Here is a 23,366-nt window from a genome sequence, read left to right as displayed (position 1 = left end):
ACCTATATATGGATAATTTAGAGCAGTTAAATTAGTGTCCATTACCTCTCATTGCTTTGATGAAGGTACCTGGAAGCTTGTCCAGTTTTTTTGGAGAGAAGAACAAAATAGATCTGTTCCTTAAAAAATAGCACACCCACTTCCCCCTCCAGTGTGTTAGACTTCTGTTGTCGGAATTTTTCAAGAAGTTGACAGAAGATTGTGACTGTTGAAATGCCAACACAACTTGATGGTCCCAAAAGCTTTATTTTCTTAATAAGAGGTCTCCAACCTTAAGAACATGAAGACCTATGGGCTTCAACTCCCAGAGTTCCTCAGCCAGCTGGCTGAGGAATTATGGGAGTTGAAGTCCACAAGTCTTCAAGTTGCAGAGGTTGGAGACCCCTGTTCTAAATGCATGGTGTGCATTAAATGTTTCCATCCCACTAGGTCAGGGGAAGGCAAAGTTAGCTCCTCTATGACATGTGGACTTCAACTCCCAGAATTCCTGAGCTAGCATGATTGCCTCGGGGATTCTGGGTGTTGAAGTCCACAAGTCATAGAAGAGCCAACTCTGCCTACCCCTGCACTAGGTGAAGTGTGAAGAGGTGCTGGAGTTAACCTATGGCAGTTGATGGGTGGAGCTTATGGCTTAACAGCTGAATTCAAGAACCCACCTCCTAACATTCATTGTGATAAGAGAGGGCAATGCTAACCTCGTTAAATTCACAAAATGGCTTCCTCTCTTCCAGCTTGGCTTCTTCAAACGTGCCCACTACGAGAAAGCCAAGCTACCCCAGTACCACGCGATCAAGATTCCCCGCCAGGAACGGCAGTTTTGTCACGAGGAGAAGACAGGCACCATCACCAGGAAAGACTGGGTCACTAACTGGAGTGGAGACAGTGATGGCCATGTTCCAGTTTCAACCTAACGACTTTTCCTCTTCTTGCGCGTTCCTGGCGATAAGAAGGCTGCTTCTTAAGGGGGACCTTTTAGGGGCACCAGCCGAGTTCACTGGAGCTGTGCTCTTCTCTCTAAGTGTTGTGCAGGCACTGGATGACCCTTTCAGGGGAGGTACAACAGACACTTGGAGGGAACTGATGCTTAATGGTGGAGGTTGTGCTGATGAATTTGACAAGGCCAAACCTTTGAAGAGTTTTTACTTCCAGGGATTTTGAATTTTCTTGTAAAGCTGAGCAGTATCTGATGAGAAAAAAAGAGCCAGCGTCTGTCTGAAGAAATGTTCTCTCAGTCATCAGCCAGGGCGGAAAGACCAACGAACTGCACACCCTGGTGTTGAGAGCTGGAACTGCATCTACCTTTGGGTGTGTGGGCCATCGAGTTGACCTTGACTCTAAAGACAAGTCCCCACAATTTTCTTGGCATCTTTTAAAGAAGTGGCTTACCGGTACCATTTTTCTTGGCAACATTTTCAGAAATGGCTTATTAGTACCATTTTTCTACAGCCGGGGTCACCACTGCAAGACCAGCAGAAATATGCTGTAGGATCTGGTCCTTTGAAAATGAGGAGAACATGGATTGCTTGAAAAGCATACGGGCCCCCAAGAAAGCCTCTGAGTGTGTGTATGTGTGGTTGTGTGTATGTGTGTATGTGTGTGTGCGCGCACAGGTGTATGGGCATGGAGAGAATGAGAGTGACAGAAATAGACTTCTTTTGAGCATGATTGCTGCCTTCCTGTCATCTTTTTAGTAGTTTCATTGTCTTAATTCATATTAGAAGCACTAAAAACATATTCAGTTTGAATGTGATAGAACAAGCTTTCATTATCAAAGGTTCTTATTACTATGTTTAAAGACAAGACTAAAATGTTTCTTGGTTGCTTGTCTTCTTCTCCGAAAACAGGTAACACTCCAGAAACCCATCCCTATCCAATCATAATACAGTGATACCTCGTCTTACAAACGTCTCGTCATACAAACTTTTCAAGATAAAAACCCGGGGTTTAAGATTTTTTTGCCTCTTCTTACAAACTATTTTCACCTTACAAACCCACCGCCACCGCTGGGATGCCCCACCTCCGGACTTCCGTTGCCAGCGAAGCCCCTGTTTTTGTGCTGCTGGGATTCCCCTGAGGCTCCCCTCCATGGGAAACCCCACCTCTGGACTTCCGTGTTTTTGTGATGCTGCAGGGGAATCCCAGCAGGGGAATCCAGCAGCGCAAAAATGGAAGTCTGGAAGTGGGGTTTCACTGATGCTCCCTTCGCTGGGAAACCCCACCTCCAGACTTCCGTTGGCAGCGAAGCGCTCGTTTTTGCGATGCTGGGATTCCCCTGCAGCATCGCAAAAACACAGAGGTCTGGAGGTAGGGTTTCCCATGGAGGGGAGCCTCAGGGGAATCCCAGCAGCGCAAAAACGGGCGCTTCAGCTGGCAAAAGGGGTGAATTTTGGGCTCGTACACATTAATCGCTTTTCCATTGATTCCTATGGGAAACACTGTTTCGTTTTACAAACTGTTCACTTTAAGAACCTCGTCCCGGAACCAATTAAGTTTGTAAGACAAGGTATCACTGTACATGTCTGTCTGATTTCTATCTCTGTCGTAAACAAACACACATATACACATCTCTCTACCCATTGATTTCCTTCCTTCCATCCATCCCTCCATCCCCATTCCCCATTCCCCCTTTCCTCTTTTTCCTTTCCTTCCACCTCCCCTTTGCCCTTCCCATCCCATCCCACCAGAACACAGCAACCTACCTCATCAGCTTACTGTGAGGCTAGAGCTGATAAGCAATACTTATCAGAATGGTCAGATGCATTTTGAATAGCAGAACTAACCAAGTTCAATGGAAAGTCATACCCCACAAATAAAGCCCAATTCAAGCAAATATTATGCCTACTCATCTGCACTGTCTCGCCTTTTTGCTTAATGGAGATGCAAAACAATTTTTATGCGACAAAAAACCAATAAAGCTCAAAAAAGAATGCTGCATGCGATAGAGGCTGGCTTTTCATCAAAACTATTAAATGGCTTCACTATTTTAGAATCCTGGTGTATATACTTAATGAATTTTATGACAGATAAATCATTAGAGGCTACTTTTCATTGAGGCATATTATCCAAGTCACCATTCAATCAATATGGTTTGATTTTGGTTTAAAATGATGTGTAAACTAGTCCATTATAGCTGTGCATTATATGCAAACAGTGCTACTGTAACTTGTTCAACAAACAGTGCTTTAAGAACTCTGTTTTTAATGCAATTGTTGTTTCCCACTCCAGGGGACAAAAACGCTCCGAGGTCAGCTTTGATTTTATTGATAGGATTATCTCAGATGCTTTTCACAAGTTTCTGTTCTAATGACATTTGTTCCCAATCATGACATCAAAATGATGAAATGGGCATTGTGATATGATAGTGAAAGCTCTTCCCTTTCATACCTGCATCAGGAGGTCACACAGAAACACACAAGGGGTGTAATTTGTACTGTAATGCTGAGACATGAGTTTTGTCAATTGCTCCTCTTTACAATTTTTTAATGAAGGCGCCTATTGCCCTGTATGAACTATTCAGGAAAATAAGTACCGGTATGTTCTTATGGTGTCAAGGGAAAGCATGCCCCAGTTTTCCCCTGTGGCTATCATGCCTTTAATTCTTTCACTGCCCTATTCAAATTTAGTTTTTGACCCACTAAGTCTTGTCACTTAAACTCTGGAAAGGCTGAGGCATGTCATTGTTGGCCTGTGCTCAGCACATCTGGATGCCTCTGCTCTGCCTCCTAGAATTGTGACAATTTCCTTTCAGAATTACCCTTCATGGTTTGCATATATGAAATTAGTGTCTCACCCACACTTTCTCCCTCAAAGACAAATTAGCAGAAACATAAGAGCAGCTGTGCACAAACATATATTATATAGAAACTGGTCTCTGCTTAATAGGGACAGTGAACAGAACACAATTGGGGGGGGGGGAGAGGAAGGAGTTTCAAAAAAACTGAAGCATTTCTCATCTATATCTATATGGTGCATTGCAGACAGAGCCAAAGCAAGAACCTGCGATAAACTGAGTGAACTGAAGCATTAGTTGTATTGTAGGGCATAGCAAAACTCATCAATAATCCTGGGAATATTGAAAAGTTATGGAGCATGCTATTCAATTAATGAAAGATTATAGCCCAATAAACCTGTTTTTAAGGTGCTATGAAATGTATTATTGTTGCAAGCAGGGCTTCAAACCACAATCAAATTCAGAAAGTTCTGATACAGCATGGTCATGAGTTGCCCTGCAGTGGACGTGGCTTCTACATTTAGATCCAGTTTCCAGCTGGCAAAAATTAGGAAATGTTCTCCATTGATGATAGTTAAAGGGAAGGCATTGAGTTGTGAGTGGCCCACATCTGGTTCAGCTGGTCATGTATTTTAAGGACCAGGAGACAGAGGAGTACTGGTATCACAAGCTAGTGTTCTTGCCATCTGAGTCTGAGAGTGAGAGTGAGGGAGAGTTATGGACTGAGGAACCACCAGAGTCTGTAGAACCCCCAGTTGGGGTATTGTCTGAGTCAGAAGATCAGGAACTCCTGTTAGATGCAAGAATAAGGAGGATGAGACCAAGGCATAAATATCTCTCTAGAAAGGGTTCTTGGCATTGATTAGATCTATGGGACACTTGGCCACACAATGCCAGTATTTAAGGGACAGGCTGAAGTGGAAGGGGTGTGTGGCAAATAACTATTCATAATGGTGGACAGTTGCCTCGGACCTGGAAGACCTTTCTGTTCCCATGGATTTCGATACCTGATTTTGGTTTGACCTGTATATTCCCCCGCACTGTGTGAGTAATTAGTTAAAGAAGAAACATCAGAAGTGGAGATTTATGACTCTAGCTGGCATGCATCCCAGAGTGTCTTATCTCTTGCTAATTAGAGAACTGTCATACTTTCATCAGGAACAGATTGATTAAGGTTGCATCTATTTGACAATTTGCAGATGCCGTATTGCTTCAAGGATAATGATTCCAAACAGATTTCACATAGGTATCACATATTCCATTTTCAAATGAATAAAGGTAAAAGTAAAGGTTCCCTTCGCACATATGTGCTCATTGTTCCTGACTCTAGGGGGCGGTGCTCATCTCCATTTCAAAGCTGAAGAGCCACTGCTGTCCGAAGCTGTGTCTGGGGTCATGTGGCAGGCATGACTAAATGCCAAAGGTGCACAGAATGCTGTTACCTTCCCATCAAAGATGGTCCCTATTGTTCTACTTGCACTTTTTACAACTGCTTTCGAACTGCTACGTTGGCAAAAGCTGGGGCAAGTAATGGGAGCTCACCCCATTATGTGGCCCTAGAGATTCGAACAGCTAAACTGCCGACCTTTCAGTTGACAAGCTCAGCATCTTAGCCACTGAGCCATCAACGAATAGTAATCTCTTTTTGTTTCAGAATTCTTATATGAAATCTTGATCTCCAGCATGAGTGTGAGTGAGGCAGCAAAATCAAAATACCTAACCTGAATCAGGAATAAGGAACAGTGCTTTGACCGCAAAGGATTTGCAATGTTGTTTTTTAATTTCTTTTCCATATTAGCAAATAAAAAGTCTATAATTACATTTTTGTCCTTTATGGAAATAACTAATCCATATCTATCTGTCAAATACCCAGAAGTGGGTTTCAGCAGGATCTGACCAGTTCTGGAGAACTGGTAGGGGAAATTTTAAATAGTTTGGAGAACCAGTAAATACTACCTCTGACTGGCCATGCCCCCATCTATTCCGGGTGGCACAGTGGTTAGAGTTCAGCACTGCAGGCTACTTCAGCTAACTGCCAGCTGTAGTTCAGCAGTTCAAATGTCACCACCGGCTCAAGGTTGACTCATCCTTCCATCCTTCCAAGGTGGGTAAAATCAGGACCCAAATAATAATAATAATAATAATAATAATAATAATAATAATAATAATATATTAGATTTGTATGCCGCCACTCTCCGACCCTTGTTGGGGGTGGTAGGCTGATTCTGTAAACTGCTTAGAGAGGGCTTTATACCACTGATCGAGAGGGACAGGATTTTGCAGCATCCTTCCCCTGCCACGCCCACCAACCCACACCCACCAAGCCAGGCTTACAGAACTGGATTTTTTTTTCAGTTCAGTTCCTACAGAAAAGTTTTTGAATCCCATCACTGCATATACCAGTTCATTTAGATTTCCGTAGTTATAAATCTAAGGAAAATATAACAAGTATAAGAATGCTATATAAAACAATAAGACTTTGGTTTCGCCGAAGGAGTGAGTAACCACTGTTATAGCATAAAATGACACTGCTCTCAACCCTCTTGCCCACCCTCCAGGAAAAGCCTGATCACTAAGAATAATTCCCATGAAAGTATTTTGGAAGAGGAGAACCAATTTCAAAATATTTGCAGTGTTCAGCCTAATAGGTTCACTAGATTTAAACAAATACAATGCAGATGGAGAAAAAAAACCCCATCAATGCTGTTCTGCTGGCGTGTTTCAACCGCCCGTAATTACAGGGTAATTAGTCCAGGAACACACACACCACACGATAAAAGGAAAACCCAAAAGTTTTTATAAACAGAAAAACAGAAACAGCTCCCTTTTTAAATGTCAAAGGGATTTTCTGGTACACACAAGGCACAGGTTAAATGCAATCCAATTGCTCACCCAATAACTGGGAAATTGAGTCCAATTCTAAACTCCAGAGAGTCCACACACAATCTTGAACAGCACAAAAACCACGATCTTGCCGAAACAATGAATCAGATAAACTGCCATGAGGCTAAAACACCAGGTTGCACTTTTATCTGTAGCACTAATTACAGCATCCCCACCCAACCACAGGTGGCCTCATTTTCTCTTGTAATAATCCTTCAGTTGTTGTCTCCTATGCATCACTCCACGCATGCGTAGATGTGTCATTAATTCTTGTTCAGAATCCAAGGATGATAGAGATGATTGATCTCCTCCTGGGCTGTCTGCCAAACTCCCCTCTTCCCTGTCACTCACACTTCCTTGGTCAGAGGAGGCTTCATCGGCAGATTCCATCGGGAACAAAACAGGCCTGCGGCATGTGGATGTTTCCCCCACATCCACCTGCACATTCCTTGGGGCAGGAGCTGGGCCAGAGCTAACCACAAGTGCTAAAGACATTGTAGGAAGGGAATCGTATCAGTTTATGGTAGCAAATAGAAAAGTCTCATAGCACCTTTTCCATCAATTGCATTTATTACTACAAATGCCATAAAATTTGTTAGGTGAAAAAGTTATTCCCAGATTTCTTCTGACTCAATTCCTGAACGTAGATCAAGAAGCTATAATCTGTTCAGAATATTTCAAGATGTTGCAAATAAGATTTAATGAGTGAGTGGGTGTGATTCCCTGCTGTTCAACTTGTCTAGCCATCACACCATGCAAGTCTATGTACTCTTAAAAATCAGTCGGGTATATTCATAATCACACTTTGGTGCTTAGCCCTAAATAAAATTAGTTGCTATGGCATTATTAGCATCACGTATGCAGCATGTGGCTGAGAAGGAAGATGCTTATAAGGCAGCCACATTTAAACGGGATTTAAGACCAGACAGATGGAAGGAGAGACTTCTAAATAGCCAGGCCTGGTCTCAGAAGTGGTTCAAAAACTTCAGAACACTTTGTAAAGCAGCTCAAATGCCTCCTGTTCAGGGCAAAGGGATGATCTTCAAAGTATTTTGGTGGGGGTGATGGTGGTCCAGCTATGTCCCTTATCAAAAGAATGATGGAGCAGGTTTAAGCCTCCTTATTTTTTGAATTAAAGATTTTTGTAGACCAAAAAAAGGAAAAGAAAACTGTTAAAATACAAAATATTTAGGCAAAAATTCAGAGCAAGATAACACACCCATATCATGTTCATATCCATCATTGCCATGGCACAGAATTTAGTCACCTTTCTAGATATATTATTATTATTATTATTATTATTATTATTATTATTTACATTTGTATGCCGCCCCTCTCTGAAGACTCTTTTAAAGCAAAACACTTCCATCCTGCAGTGCATTCCCACGAGTAACGTACATGTGTAGCCATCTTGATTTCTTTCATTTCTGAATACATACACGCACACACATACACGTATGTACAGTGTGTATGTATGTATGTATGTATGTATGTATGTATGTATGTATACATAAACACTGGATAGGGGATACTATTGAATCTCTCAAACAATGAAGCTTACAAAAACGTTGCTTAAAAGAGTGCTTAGCAAACTGAAGGATGCCCACTTTTTAGATTCAGAAAATGTGGAGATCTCCAAATTAAAGACTGCCTCCCATGATTTTGACTTTCTAAAATCATAGGAGCTGATGATTATTTTGGTGAATAAAATGATGATTATAGCTTCATAAGTGTATAATAATAATAATAATAATAATAATAATAATAATAATAATAATAATAATTTATTAGATTTGTATGCCGCCCCTTTCCGAGGACTCGGAGTGGCTCACAACAAGCAAAAACATCATATACAAATCCAATATTAAAACAGTTTTAAAAACCCTTATTAAAAAACAATCATACAACCCGAGCAAACCATACATAAAACAAAACAAGGAAATATTAAGGGCATGCTTCCTATTCCTATTCAAAATCCCTTTGAAACTATGTTTTGGATGTAAGTCTCACCCTCTAGTGTACAACAGGAGGCAGCTGGTCAGGAACAGGTTCTTGTCAGTGAATGTGGGAAAACTGAGGCAGAGCACTGCTTGTCTAAGGATTATGCTTTGAGAACCACTGATAGGTCTACTGCTCAAAAAAATAAAGGGAACACTCAAATAACACATCCTAGATCTGAATGAATGAAATATTCTCATGGAATACTTTGTTCTGTATAAAGTTGAATGTGTATAAAGTTGAACAGCATGTGAAATTGATTGTCAATCAGTGTTGCTTCCTAAGTGGACAGTTTGATTTCACAGAAGTTTGATTTACTTGGAGTTATATTGTGTTGTTTAAGTGTTCCCTTTATTTTTTTGAGCAGTGTATTTTACCCCCATCACTTTTTGGTGCTTGGGTCTCAAACTGCCAACAGCATCTTAACTGCTAGACTAATATGATGTATATAATACCTAATGTATAAAAAGATACATTGTGTCTACTTTGCGGTAGCACTAGATCTCTTTTCAAATTTATGATTGCTATTATGGCAAAAAAGGAAGCAAAACAGTTGAAAAGTTCATTATTGATGCTTTAGGGTATACAACATCAGGATGACATCGCAACCCTAGACAGCATAGCAGATGTACAGTTCAGGGATATAGAATTTGCAAATTGTTATCATCAACAGGGTTTATATAATTTTTATAATGCTAGCTGATTCTTTTAGCTGAAGAACAAACTATCACTCCCACAATGGGCTTTAGCTTAGTTTGAACATTAACCCTGGCAGTTATCACAGGATTAAACCTCCACCCTTAATTTCAAGAAAAATTAGTAAAATTGCCATATCTTTCATGAGTAGATGAGTCAATGAACCTTTTTTACAGAGCATAGACCTGGGAAATGGCTATCATTAAAAATCCATATTTCTAAAAAACAAATTGATGGCAGCTTGGTGCAAAAATAGTTTGTTTTTGCCATAGCTGCTTTTCCCAAATTGGTTGACTTAAATATTGAGAACATTCTGTGTAAGCAAAAGAGGACTACAGTGTATAATAATAGTTTAACAAAAGCTGCAAGCTTTAAAGGTTTAATGGCAGCAGTCCTAGAGGATGCTGTGAAGAAATAAAGACTAAATCTCACAGCATATGGACAAGGCATCAGCAAAATTTATTTTAATGAATTACCAGGCGTTTTAGAGAGAGAAAAGAAAAAATGAAATTTTAAAATTCTTTTTAAAGGCTCCTCTTTCTCTCCTTCTCTCTCTCTCTGTATTTTTCGGAGTATACGACGGAACCTAGTTTTTGGAGAGGAAAATAAGGAAAAGAATCGGCTTACCTGATATTCATCTGGCTAGCGTCCTTAGTCTGGTCAGTTTCAGCACATTATTTTATCCCCTCGTTAGGGCTTTGAAAAAACATTATTCTGAGAGTAACAATGAAAGTGCTTGCAAGCCCGGAAGAGCTGGGAACATCATTAGCACCTGGAAAGAAACATTAGGAGCAAGTAGAGCAATGGAAAAAAACTGTAAAGACTTGGGATTTGGAAAACATTCTTTGCAAAGAGTAACAATGAAAGAGCTTGCAAGCTGATAAGAGCTGGACACACTGTTAGCACCTGGTTAGGGCAGGAAAAAACATTCTGAACAAGTAGAGCAATGAAAAAAAAACCTGCAAAGACTTACGGCTTGGAAAACATTATTTGCAGAGAATAACAATGAAAAACCCTGCAAGGTAAGAGCTGGGAAGATTGTTAGCACCTAGTTAGGGATGGAAAAAAAACCTTCGGGGTGGGGGGGGGGAGAAGCTACATTCAGAGTATAAGACACACCCAAATTATCAGTTTCTTTTAGGGAGGAAAAAGGTGCATCTTATACTCCAAAAAATACTCTGTGTTTCCTGTGTATGTGTGTGTACATACATATTTTTACTGATAGGTGAAAAGGAAGGGTGATTTCAACAGAAAATCAAACATATAGTATATGTTTCTGTCAAATCACCTGGTATACCTAAATATAGGAGGGAGCATACTGCTTCCTTTTGCCTTTCAGCCCGGCTCCAGGGGCCAGCCAGATACAAACCATATTTTTCCAAACTTGCAAAGAACTGATAAAGAAATAAAGGGAGACTAGTATAGATCTACAGTGTTCCCTCGATTTTTGCAGGTTTGAACTTTGCGGAATGTCTATACCACGGTTTTTCAAAAATATTAATTAAAAAATACTTTGCGGTTTTTTCCCCTTATACCACGGTTTTTCCCGCCCGATGACATCATGTCATTGCCAAACCTTTGTCTGCCTTTAAAAAACATTTTTTAAAATAAACTTTAATAAATAAACATGGTGAGTAATAATCTAAATCAGAGGTCCCCAACCTTTTTTGCACCAGGGACCGGCTTTAAGCTAGACCAGTTTTCCATGGCCCGGTGGGGGGGGGGGGAGCTAGCTGTCAGCGGCGCCGTAAAAGGGGCGATCAAGAGAGGAATGGGTGAATGAATGGACGGAGGGTGGGAAGGAAGGAAGGAAAGAGGGAAGGGACAGGAACAAAAGAAGGGTGCAAAGGAAGCAAGGAAAGGTGTGAAAGGGGAGAGTAAGAGAGGAAGGAGTGAAAGAGGGGAATGAGGGAGGAAAGAAGGGAGGAAGGAAAAGGAAAGCAAGAAATGGAGGGAGGAAAGGAAGGAAAGAAAGAAAGAAAGAAAGAAAGGGGGAAGGGACAGGAACAGAGGAAGGAAGCAAGGAAACTTATGAAAGGGGAGAGTAAGGGAAGAAGGTAGGAAGGAGAAAGAAAAGAAGAAATAGAGGAAGGGAAGGTAAAAGAGAGAAAGAAAAAGAGCAAGAAAGAAAGCAAGAAAGAGAAAGAAAGAAAGGCAACTTCAAAGAAAGGCTCACTGAGCATCTCTCACTCTCTCTCTCTTTCTATCCCTCTTTCTTTCTTTCTCTTCCTTTCTCTCTCTCCTCTTCCTTTATCTCCTCTCTCTCTCTCTCCCTCTCTCTTTCTCTCCCCCCTCTCTCCCCCTTTCCCTCTCTCCCTCTCTTGCTATCTCTCCCCCCTCTCCCTCTCTCTTTCTCCCTCTCCCTCTTTCTCTCTCTCCCCTCTCTCTTTCTCTCTCTCTCCCCCTCTTTCTCTCTTCTTCTCACTTTCTCTCTCTTGTTTTCTTTCTGTCTCTTTTGCTTTCTCTCTCTCTCACTCTTTCTTGTTTTCTTTCTCACGCTCTTTCTCTCTCTTGTTCTCTCTCTTGCTATCTCTTTCTCTCCCCCCCTTTCTCACTCTCTCTTTCTCACTTTCTCTCTATCTTGCTGTCTGTTGCTCTCACTCACTCTCGTTCTCTCTCCGTTCTTCTCAGCGAAGACGCGCGCACGCCCTGCCCGCCTCACCTTTGCGAGAGCACTTTCGCCCCGGGCTCTCAGCAAGGGGGTTTGCAGGAGAGGCGGGGCCGGCGAAGGTGATATTGAATGTCGGGGGAGAACGGGCGGTTGCGCGCTCTCCCTATCCCCCTGCTAGCCCACTCGGAATATTCAAAATAAGAAAAGCCTTTGCCGGCAAAGGTTTTTCTTATTTTGAATACTCCGAGTGGGCTAGCAGGGAGATAGGGAGCGCGCGCAACCACCCGTTCTCCCCCGACATTCAATATCACCTTCGCCGGCCTCCGCTGAGGAAAGCCTTTGCCGGCATTTCCTCTCGGCGTCAAGGAGGCGCAGCGGCGGGCGGAGAGAGGGAAGGGGGGGCAGCGGCGTCCCTCCTGGCCTTGGCGGGCCGCCCAACCCTCCCCACCTCCTGCAAACGCGGCGGGCGGCGGGGGGAGAGCGAGGAGCCGGTTCCGGCGGGCGCGGGGCTTGGCTGGCTGGCGGGGGGAGCGCCGCTGGTGGTGCGGAAAGGCCGAGGGGGCCCTGGCGCCGCGGACCGGCTGAAAAGCCCCAACGGCCCGGTCCCGGTCCGCGGACCGGCGGTTGGGGACCTCTGATCTAAATGGTTGCTAAGGGAATGAGAAATTGCAATTTAGGGGTTTAAAGTGTTAAGGGAAGGCTTGGGATACTGTTCATAACCAAAATTAGTGTATTTACTTCCGCATCTCTACTTCACGGAAATTCGACTTTCACGGGTGGTCTCGGAACGCATCCCCCGCGAAAATCAAGGGAACACTGTATTTCAAGCTGTATAGCTCTCATCAGCTACCCATACCCTTCTAGGATTCACACCTGGGTTGCTTTTTCATTGCTAGGCAGTTTTTTTACTCTCTAAGCCAGCTGAGCCGGGGAAAGATTACATGTTTCTCTGTCCAGTCACCTGGTACACCGAAATACAGGAGGGAGCTTCCTTTTTCCTTTCAATCTTTCCCTGGCTCAGCTGATAAAGGGAGGAGAAACTGTGGCTTAGATGGTAAAAGCACTGCCTAAACAAGGCAAGGAGTCCAAGTTCAAATCCTAGAAGGGTATGGTTATTTTTTGCACTATAAGACCAGTGATGGTGAATCTTTTTTTCCTGGGGTGCCGAAAACATGTCTGCGCGCATTATTGCATCATGCACAAGTGCCCACACCCATTATTCAATGCCTGGGGAGGGCAAAAACAGCCTCCCCCGCTCCCCGGAGGCCCTATGGAGGCTGGAAACAGCTGGTTTCCCGCTGGTGGGCTCAGTAGGCCCATTTTTCACCCTCCCACACCCCCAGAGGCCCTCCAGAAGCCGAAAACACCCTCCCAGAGCCTCCATGAGAGCTGAAAATCAGCTGGCCAATGCACACATGCACATTGGAGCTGAGCTAGGGCAATGGCTCGCATGCTGGCCGATAAGGCTCTGTGTGCCACCTGTGGCACGTGTGCCATTGGTTTGCCATCACTGCACCAGACCATAAGACACACATTAGCTTTAGAGGAGGAAACAAAGGAAAAAAATCTGTCTCTGCCTCCCAGCATCCATCTGGGATTCATGCATCTTCAGCATGTTATCGTACCCTCAGAACGTGATTCGTCAGAGCTCTGCCCGGCTGCACCCACCACCGGTCGATTGAGCTGAGCTGCTGCCGCTACTGGGAAACACTAGAATCTTTGCTGCTGAGCAGCTGATTGGTAGTTGGATCGGCCTCCCAAAATACTGCTAATCAGCTGTTGTCGGCTGCCGCCTATTGCCGCTGATCACTGCTGCAGCCGTTTGCCTCGGTCACTGTTTGCTGCAGCTGCCATTTGGCAGTGATCAGTTGCAGCAATCGGCAGCAGGGTCCCCGGAGCCTAGAACAGTTGATTGGCAGTATTCTGGGAGGCTGATCCAACCACTGAGCAGCTGCTCAGCAGTGAAGGCTCCAGCGTTCCCCGGTGATGGTGAATGGCAGCAGCGGTGACACCAACCTGCCTCACTCTATAAGATGCACAGACATTTTCACCCACTTTGTGGGGGCGAGTGCCCCTTATAGTGCGAAAAATACAGTACATAAAATAGGAGGCCTATTAAGTTTATGTCAGCTTTGCTACTGTTAACAAATGTTATATTTTTAAAACATTTTTAATTAAAATATATATATTAAAAAGGCATTATAGAAAAAAGAAAGACATAAACATAACATACAAACAAACATTAATACAAATACAAATCTTGATATTTTCAGGTGAACAAATCTTATATTTTAAAAAGTTGCAGTCAGCATTCAAATCAAGTTGACTAACAGGTTGAGTTCTTGGCACATAAGCCACCCAGTGTGCACATCTGCAATGAATTAGATATTATGTTATAACTCTTACTCATAATAAATTATACCCATTTTTCATTAACAGTAACAGAAACAGCAAGCACATTTCCACTCTTGCTATGTCATTGATAGCTTTGCTCCCTCTCTAATTGCTATAGAGTACCAATATATATATTTAAATAAAGATCAATTATAGAATAATGAATCAATCTATAATTTTAAAAAAAGACTGACCCCAGGCGTTTTGGTGACTGAAATGTACCCAAATTACTACCCCATGGGACTGCTCGGGAGGGACATCGACTTGATGTACTCTCTGGATGAATTGCAAAGTCCCAAACTTTAACACTAGCCTTTCATAACACATGGCATAAAATGAATATAACTCAGAATCATGTTTCTTGCTTAAGAATCACAATTTCCAAAATTTAATGATCCATATATTCAGATGCTGTGATGGCTAATTATGTTTGTGCCATAAATATAAAGATAAGGGTTTTAAATTATATTTTTTTAAATTGGATTTGTACACTGTTTTATGTATGCTGCCCCTCTCCGAGTCTTCGGAGAGGGGCGGCATACAAATCTAATAAATTATTATTATTATTATTATTATTATTATTATTATTTTGCTTCCAATTAGATAACCTTTATTGTCATTTCTTTTCTATGGGACTGGCACACATTAAAAAACAAAATCCTGTTGCCTGCTCTGAAAAGTGTACACATACATAACACACATGTAGATATGCTCTAAACATACATATGGATATATCTACACATTAACGTATAAATACATATAAATATTAATCACATTTATCCCAGAATGAGCCATTCCCTCCATCCAATGCCTGGACTGAGGTTTGGTAACTGTTTAATTCCAAATAATGCATAGATATTAACTAGGCTATGCTAAAGCTATGGTCGAATTGTGTATGGTCTGTCTTAGTTGTATGGTTTTAATAATGTGTTTTTAATGTGTTTTTAATATATTGGATTTGTGACATTGTAATTTGTTGTGAGCCGCTCTGAGTCCTCGGAGAGGGACGGCATACAAATCTAATAAATAATAATAATAATAATAATAATAATTTATAATGATTAGTTATAAATTATAGTTATAATAAATTATGAATTTAATAAACTAAATTTCAATTAAATTAAATTAATGCAATGTTTTCTGGCACCCAACTGCTACTTTTTCAAGGAGTCCCAAAAGCAAGTCGAATTCTGTCCAGTTATTTCCCCTCTGCAACTAATATTCAGAGTGACAGAAACACGAGCTTCTGTTAACAATTGTACATCGCTGTCAAAGCAAAAGGAGACTGAGATGGATTTATTGGATCCATCTTATTATAGCAATTCAAGCCACGGTCCAGTCTGCCCATCGTATTTCCCCTCCAAGCCTGACAAAATAAATGTTTAAATCGAAATGCCCGTGGCAGGCCGAAACCATTCAAAAGAAACAAATGGCATAAACCGAAATTGCGATGTCCCAAAAAGGTCTTTGTGAAAGCAATGAGGTTTCTACAGGTCCTGGGCAAGTCGAAGCACTGGAATGGTGCCCTTAACCAAGATGGCCGCTTACCCACTTGGCTCTCAGAGTAGTGCTAGGCGACAATTGACCCGGAACTTGATCTTTTGCTTGCCCCATTTCTCCTTTTTTTTCTTTCCCCGGAAGTTATTGGGATTTTTTTTTTGTCTCGCGTCTCCGAGATGGACGTTAGAGAGAGGCGGGAGTCGTCGTTGTCGTTATCGTAACGATTGGGAATGGTGAGGTAATGCCGCTACAGATTTTATATGACATCTCGAGATCTGTTGAGATTTAAACAGAGAGAACACCTTCGCTTCTTGGTCAGGAAACAAACGAGTGAGGCGGACGGGGGCGCATGCGCGAAAAGGCGAAGTGAGTAGAACTGCGCAAGCGCCTTACTTTCGCTCCTTTTCTTTTCCCCATTCCTTTGGTTCTCTGGTCCGGGGGCGAAATTCTCCCCGCCTGATTCGCTTGGGCTGATTTGAATTCGCCTTGTTTGCATGATTTCATTAATTGTGCATAGTTCTGCTTTTTTCTTTTCCTTTTTTTGAGGCAGTTGTTTTGTCTCCTAAATAAGTTAGATCACAAAGGAGCGTGCATAAGTGCACTAGAGCAGTGTTTCCCAACCTTGGAGATATTTGGACTTCAACTCCCAGAATTCCCCAGCTAGCCAATGCTGGCTGGGGAATTCTGGGAGTTGAAGTCCAGATCTCTTCAAGTAGCCACGGTTGGGAAACACTGCACTAGAGTGCCTTCCGACCCCTGTCCTATTGTCTCTCTTATATCCCATATATCTTCTCTTCTATCCCTTTATCTTTCTTCTATTCTCTCTTTGATTTATCTTATCCTATACTCTCTTTTCTATTCCTTCTCTAATTTTCTTTTCTTTTTCCCCCCTTGAAGGTGTCCTCTACTACCTTCATTGTGTATCATTGTGTATTGGACAACATTCAATAGATAAAAATAAAAAATAAAATTCCTATAAGGCCAAACTTCTGGAAGAATAGAATAGAATTCTTTATTGGCCAAGTGTGATTTTATACACAAGAAATTTGTCTTTGGTGCATATGCTCTCAGTGTACATAAAAAGATAAGATATATTTGTCAAGAATCATGAGGTACAACACTTAATGATTGCATAGGGTTCAAATAAGCAATCAGGAAACAATCTTAATATAAATTGTAAGGATACAAGCAACAAGTTACAGTCATAAGTGGGAGGAGATGGATGATGGGAACGATGAGAAGACTAATAGTAATAGTAGTGCAGCCTTAGTGAATAGTTTGACAGTGGTGAGGGAATTATTTGTTTAGCAGATGGCGTTTAGGGAAAAAAGTGTTCTTGTGTCTAGTTGTCTTGGTGTGCAGTGCTCTATAGCATTATTTTGAGGGTAGGAGTTGAAACAATTTATGTCCAGGATGCAAGGGATCAGTAAATATTTTCATGGCCCTCTTTTTGACTCATGCAGTATATACAATCCTCAATGGGGAAGGCAGGTTGGCAGTAATTGTTTTTTCTGCAGTTCTGATTATCCCCTGAAGTTTGTATCTGTCTTGTTGGATTGCAGAACTGAACTAGACAATTGAGAAGGCCTTAAATTAGGGAAGACTGTCAAATTCTGAACAAGATTCTTCGCTTTGGGATGTCTGTTTTCATCATACCAATCCTTTTCTTAACCTGATGTCCTCCCAATGAATTCCTATACTCTTTGATCACGTTAGACTTAGGCTTAGAGGAACCTTATTGTCACTTTGAATGTACACTAAATGGCATACATTAAAATGTCATTTTGTTGCACACAGCTCTCAAATGATGTTTGACACATCTGGGAGGGCTGCAGGTTATTAAAGAAGAATGCACCAGTATAAAAATGGGAGTTACCCAAAACTAGATCAGAGCATTTGAAGTTCTGAGCAAAGATTATGGCTAACTATTGTACCACACTATCATATTGACTTGTTTATTTCGTCATATTTTTTTAAAGTCATGGAATGAATCAGTGGCTTAAGCAGGGTTGGGATATGGTATTTCCTTTGATCCAGAATTGGAATGGTGTCGTGTTAGTAACTTTACTTTGTACACTAAAAGAAACAGATATGACAGCACTCTTAAACCACTTTGTGCCTGAATATTGTATCATTTTATTCTGTATTATACTGATATCCTATTTTTCTTTTGGGAGTTACAGCAGAGTGGATGAGAGAAATCCCTGAGTTGTATCCAGACCCACTATCCAGAAATCCCCAAGTTGTACAAATTAAACAGGCAAACCACTTCTGTATTGTTACAAAGGAAATAACAGGAACAAAGTCAGAAATTGAGCTTTTAATTGGCCCAACAAGTGGCAGCAATGGTTCATATAAATCAACCAACAAATTGATATTGAAATACCAACAAACTTACTGTGGTTAATACTTGGATAGGAAACAAAAAGACTGTCCCAAAGTTGTCCCCAAAATAAAAAAGGAAATTAAAAAAAATACCTTAGAAGAAGAAAAGTGGCAATTTGCTTTCATACTGTGTTGCTAGATAAACAACATTCACATATAAACAACTTCATGTATCTGTGAAGTCACCAGGAGTAGCTCAAGAGCATCACTCTTTTTCCTTTTATGAACTCACAGATAGTGTTTGTAGAACTCACTCTCATTTTATTACAACAATAAAACTGGAAAAAAAGTTGAACTAAAAGATAATTATTGGTCCAAAGGCTGAGTTCCAAACTGAGTGTACAGATAGCCCTGATTTTGTGACATCTGGGACAGTCACCATTTGCAGTTATAACTGTGATGAAAAAGTAACTTTGCTAGTCGAGTGATCATCATTACAGTCAATCAGCAGGCTTTGAGCTGTGCTTGACCCATTTGTTTTCTCCTCTTTCCCCACAAGTGGAGACATTGCCTAAACCTGGAATCTCCAACCCCCACCCCCTACCCCCGTCTGTGGACCAGTACTGGTATGCAACATGTCGGAAACTAGTGAAATGCCATCTGTGGGATGCAGGCAGCACATAAAATCACACTCTCTCTGGTCTGCAGAAAAAAACTTTACAGAAGGGATCCCTCGTGGCCAAAAGATTGGGAGCCACTGGCCTGAACAACCTCCCTCTTCCTGAGCTGCTTTTCTCTAGAGCAGTGTTTGCTGCTGGCTGGGGAATTCTGGGAGTTGAAGTCCAGATATCTCCAAGTTGCCAAGGTTGGCAAACACTGCTCTAGAGCGCTGTGGGGTCCCTAAAAAGCACTAGATGCAAGTTAACAAGCTCAGTTCTGCCTGGCATTGAGGTGACCTTAATCACACTAAGGATTTTCTTCAAACTCTTAAGCCAGAGCTCCCCAACCTTTCCAGGTTGGCGGCTTGGCGCAGTAGGAGGGGAGAAAGGGGAGATGGGTTTTGTGAGAGGGGCAGGTGTGCGCACACATGCGGAGCAGCGTTTGTGTGAGCAACCTGCCGTTCGCATGAGAGGAAGCTGTGAGCACTCAGGCAAATGGAAATGTGAATGCTGGGGCCCGGCGTGAGTTGGGTTGGGCACACATGCCAGGCCAGCGCACCACTCACATGGCCCAGTTGCAAATACGCCACAGCCCGGCAGTGGGTCTCAGCCCACTACTGGGCTGCTATTCTAAGCAATTCTTTGGTCAGCTGGCAAACAAAAGATCTAGCTCATTTTTTCCGGTGCTTGTTCTCCATTGTGTCCGCCAGCTTTACAGGTACTCCTCGATCTACAACTGCCTGTCAAGGTTGTACATTTTGACAGTTGTAAAGTGTCTGCCGCAATTTAAACACACACTGCGGTCGTTAAGTGGCTAATGGTCCCTATGGGCACAGTTTTGCTGAGAATTGGGAGTAAGGGCAGATTTTAGCAAGAGTCCTTGCTTCCAATTTTTGCACTGTGGGGTGCTGCAAAGAAGTAGCGCCTGGTTTGCAGCACCCCACTGCAAGAGTCTCGGTGGTGCAGTGGTTAGAGTGCAGTACTGCAGGCTACTTTTGCTGATTACCGACCGGCTGCCAGGAGTTTGGCAGATCGAATCTCAGTAGGCTGAAGGTTGACTCATCCTTCCATCCTGAGGTCGGTAAAATGAGGACCCAGATTGTTGGGGGGGATAGGCTGACTCTCTGTAAAACCACTGAGAGTGGGCTGTAAAGCGCCGTGAAGTCTAAGTCTAAATGCTATTTCTATTTCTAACCATAAATGTGATTATGTGGCTTAATGACCAAAGTTCAGTCCTGTGATTGTCAGGGAGGGCCCAACTCTCGGCATCCTGGTTGTAAATAGCCCCAAAGTGATTCCATTGTAACTCTGAAGGTTGCCAAGTGACTGGTTGTAACTCAAGGAGTACCTGTGCGCTGTCTGATTCCTCTCCAATGAATGTAAACACTAATATCAATTCTCTCCTTGTTAACTATCCCAGTGCCAGGTTGACCATTCCAAAGGGCAGGAATTGGGATGGTGGGGAGAGCTATAAGATTTGCCCTTTTACCTGGCTTCTTTGTGAAAAGAGTTCTGATGTTGTGTTTGGCTCGCCAGACTGTTTGGGGTTTTCATCGTTTTGACCATGTAAAGCAAAGGAAGGTTGAAATAACCTTCGCAGTCATAAGTGATTTTCACTTAGCAACCACTTTACCTAATGACTGAGTCTCTAGAACCAATTGTGGTTGCTGAACAAGGACTGTAGATGCTCTTGGCAACCAAGCAGAACAATAACCTAAATGCTCATGTCTACTGTTACCTTCCTCAAAAACTGTCTTGATGGAAAATGCCTTCTGTGTAATACTAATTGCAGTACCGAGGCATATTATTTAGATTAGAACCGTGATGGTGAAGCTATGGCACACACACAGCCATATCGGTGGGAACGCATGTCAGCTCCAGCGTGCTCTGGCTAGCTGGTTTTCAGCCTTCTGTTCGGCCATTTTTGCTCTCCCCAAACTTCAGGAGAGCCAGATAGTTTACTTGTGCGCATCACCCCAAGCCTCCTTTTTGCTGTCAGAGGTTTTCAAGAACTTCTTTGGCTTTGGACAGTTGCAGCCAGGCCTCCCACACCTTGGCCCATTTCTTCTGCAGCCGGCAAGGCTTTTCTGAAAGGCCTCTGCAGCCGATAACAGCGCTCCGGATCAATCTGGAGCAATTTTATCAGCTGCACAGACCTTCAGGAGAGCCTTCCCGGCTGCAGAAGCAATGGGCCGAGGTGTGAGAGGCGTGGTTGCAACTATCTGAAGGTAAGTAGTAGGACAGCTCCACTTCTGTTTCGTTTCCAAATTTCCAGTTGGTCCGATGTGCCATTTTTCACCGTTCCCAGGCTTCATGAGGCTTTCCTGAACCCTGGGGAGAGCAAAAAACAGCCCAATGGGCCTCCTGGAAGTCAGGAGGTTTCAGTGAGATTTCTGTGCATGCACGGGGATGGGGGGAAGTACAGAGGGTTGTGCGCATGCACAGGGCATTGCATTATGGGTGTGGGAACATGTGTGCATGCTATCGTGGGCACGCACACCCTTTTGGCATCAAATATTCTTCATCACTGGATTAGAATATTTTCCTCTGAAATCAATGATGGTATATTCCCAAGCAAAAATATATTAGAATAAAACAGGCGTTTAGCTTGCTTTTAAGTTATATATTCCAAGTATAGCTAGTCCTTGACTTACAACCACCATTGAGCTCAACATTTCTGTTGTTAAGTGAGACATTTGCTAAGTGAGTTTTACACCATTTTATGGCCTACCTTGCCACAAATGAATCATAGCAGTTGATAAGTTAGTAACCCAGTTGTTAAGTGAATCTGGCTTCCTCCATTAACATTGTATCATCCCAGGGGGACATCTTTTTCTTTGGATCTTCAGGGCTGCCCCACTTAGTGCCATGGGAATGTCAGAAGGTTGCAAAAAGGTAATTGCTGAACCTTGGGGCGTAGCGAGTATCATAAGTATGAATCATATGCCAAGAGTTTGAATTTTGATCACATTATGGAGATGCTTCAAAGGTCACAAGTATGAAAAATGGTCATAAATCACTTTTTTTCAGGGCTGTTGTAACTTTGAATGGTCACTAAATGAATTGTCGAGGATGACCTGTATACAATTTCTTTTAGACTTCTTGAGACTGCTGGTTAGAGACCAACCGTTTGCGCAAAAGTGCTTTCCTTCGCTTCCCTCTGCATCAGCTAATAGGGTTGCAACGTGAGATCCACTCAGACCTAGCTACCACTAGGCACTGAATCTGTCCTTCTGTCTCTGTGGCAGACACTTTGGATTCCAGACCGATGGCGTCGGGTACAGCTAGCCGCTCCGAAGACGAAGAGTCTCTAGCAGGACAAAAAAGGAGTTCATCGCAAGTATCGGGGGCCATTCCAAAACGCCGGAGCTCATCCAGGTACTGTGACGGACATGGTTGGGAAGGAAGGTGATCCAGGAAAATGGAAGAGATCTGACTTTCCAACGAATCTTGTTTTTGGAGAGTTGAGAATTTGAAATTTAGAAATGTGATGTTTGTTGGAAACAAGAGCTAAGGCCGTGATGGCAAACCTATGGCACGCATGCCACAGGTGGTACGCAGAGCCATATTGGAGGGCATGCAAGGCTTTGCCCTGTGCCAGCTCCAGCGTGCATGTACGTGCTGGTCAGCTGATTTTCGCCCTTGGGAAAGGCCATTTCGCTCTCCGGATTCTTCAGGGAAACTTCTCTGAAGCCCCGGAGGCAAAAAAATATATATCACCCAACGGACAAACCATAAATTCAGAAAAACACATTTCCGGTTTGATGTTGTGCTGTTTTTTGCACTCCAGAGTTTCAGGAAGCTTCCCTGAACCATCCAGAGTGCAAAAAAACCCCAGCACAACGGCAAACCGTTTCCCCAATCTTCTGGTTTGCCTGTTTGGGCATTTTTTTCATGTACCAGGCTTCAATAAGGCCTGTGCGCATGCATGGGGGCAGTACAGGGGGGAGGGAAGGGGTGTGGGCATGTGCAGGCATGCTAGCACACCTACCACCACCCCTTCCTTTTGGCATGTGAACCAAAAGAGCCATCGCTGAGCTAATGTATAGTTCAGGAGTCCCCAAACCTGGCAACTTTGAGACTTGTGGACATCAATTCCCAGAATTCTCCTGGCTGGAGAATTTTGGGAGTTGAAGTCCACAAGTCTGAAAATTGCCAAGTTTGAAGACCTCTGGTGTAGTTAAATAGATTGGATTCTTATCATATACAGATGTAACGAAACCATTGTTTTCTAAGGATGTTTCAGAATGGATGGTCTTTTTGAGTGTAAAACCTATTGCAGTTGCAACTTTTGCAGCAGTCACAAAGCAGCTTGCTTCCTTTTAATTTGCACCAATTCAGCCAGGAGGTTGGCCAAAGGCTTTTCTAATCAAACTGTGGCCTCCTGCTGGTTTTCAATCCAAACGTAGCAGTTTCTCTTGGTATTCCTTTAATTGAGAGAACGAATGGAATATTAGGCATCATAAACTATACCAGAAGTGACCATATTTGTTCTCTTTTTGAACAAAAAATGTGCCGAGGTGGCACAGGGGTTAGAATGCGGTTTTGCAAGCTAATTCTGCCTACTGCC

General features: G+C 42.6%; 2 protein-coding genes across 10 annotated transcripts in view; both read left to right on the top strand.

The window, feature by feature from the left end:
• Positions 1–2,839, top strand: part of ITGA7 (integrin subunit alpha 7) — an 82,809-nt gene extending 79,970 nt beyond the window's left edge. For all 4 annotated transcript variants that reach the window (XM_070740430.1, XM_070740432.1, XM_070740431.1 and 1 more), the window contains one exon: positions 732–2,839. In XM_070740430.1, coding sequence (XP_070596531.1) covers positions 732–911 — 180 coding nt within the window. In that variant the 3' untranslated portion in view covers positions 912–2,839. The remainder of the gene's footprint in view (positions 1–731) is intronic.
• A 13,093-nt stretch (positions 2,840–15,932) lies between these two features.
• MCRS1 (microspherule protein 1) overlaps positions 15,933–23,366 on the top strand; it is a 37,166-nt gene continuing 29,732 nt past the window's right edge. For 2 of the 6 annotated variants that reach the window (XR_011558099.1, XM_070740428.1), the window contains exons 1-2: positions 15,933–16,050; positions 22,045–22,174. Coding sequence is in view for 3 of the 6 variants with exons in the window: in XM_070740428.1 (XP_070596529.1) it covers positions 22,065–22,174 (110 nt within the window). In the remaining 3 variants the exon portion in view is untranslated. Of the gene's footprint in view, positions 16,179–22,044; positions 22,175–23,366 lie in introns of all 6 variants that reach the window. The other 4 variants (XR_011558100.1, XM_070740429.1, XM_070740426.1 and 1 more) reach the window with 3 other exon arrangements.

The sequence above is a fragment of the Erythrolamprus reginae genome, chromosome 2 (assembly GCF_031021105.1).
Source record: "Erythrolamprus reginae isolate rEryReg1 chromosome 2, rEryReg1.hap1, whole genome shotgun sequence".
Taxonomy (NCBI): Eukaryota; Metazoa; Chordata; class Lepidosauria; order Squamata; family Dipsadidae; genus Erythrolamprus; species Erythrolamprus reginae.
This window is presented reverse-complemented; position numbering and strand designations above follow the sequence as displayed.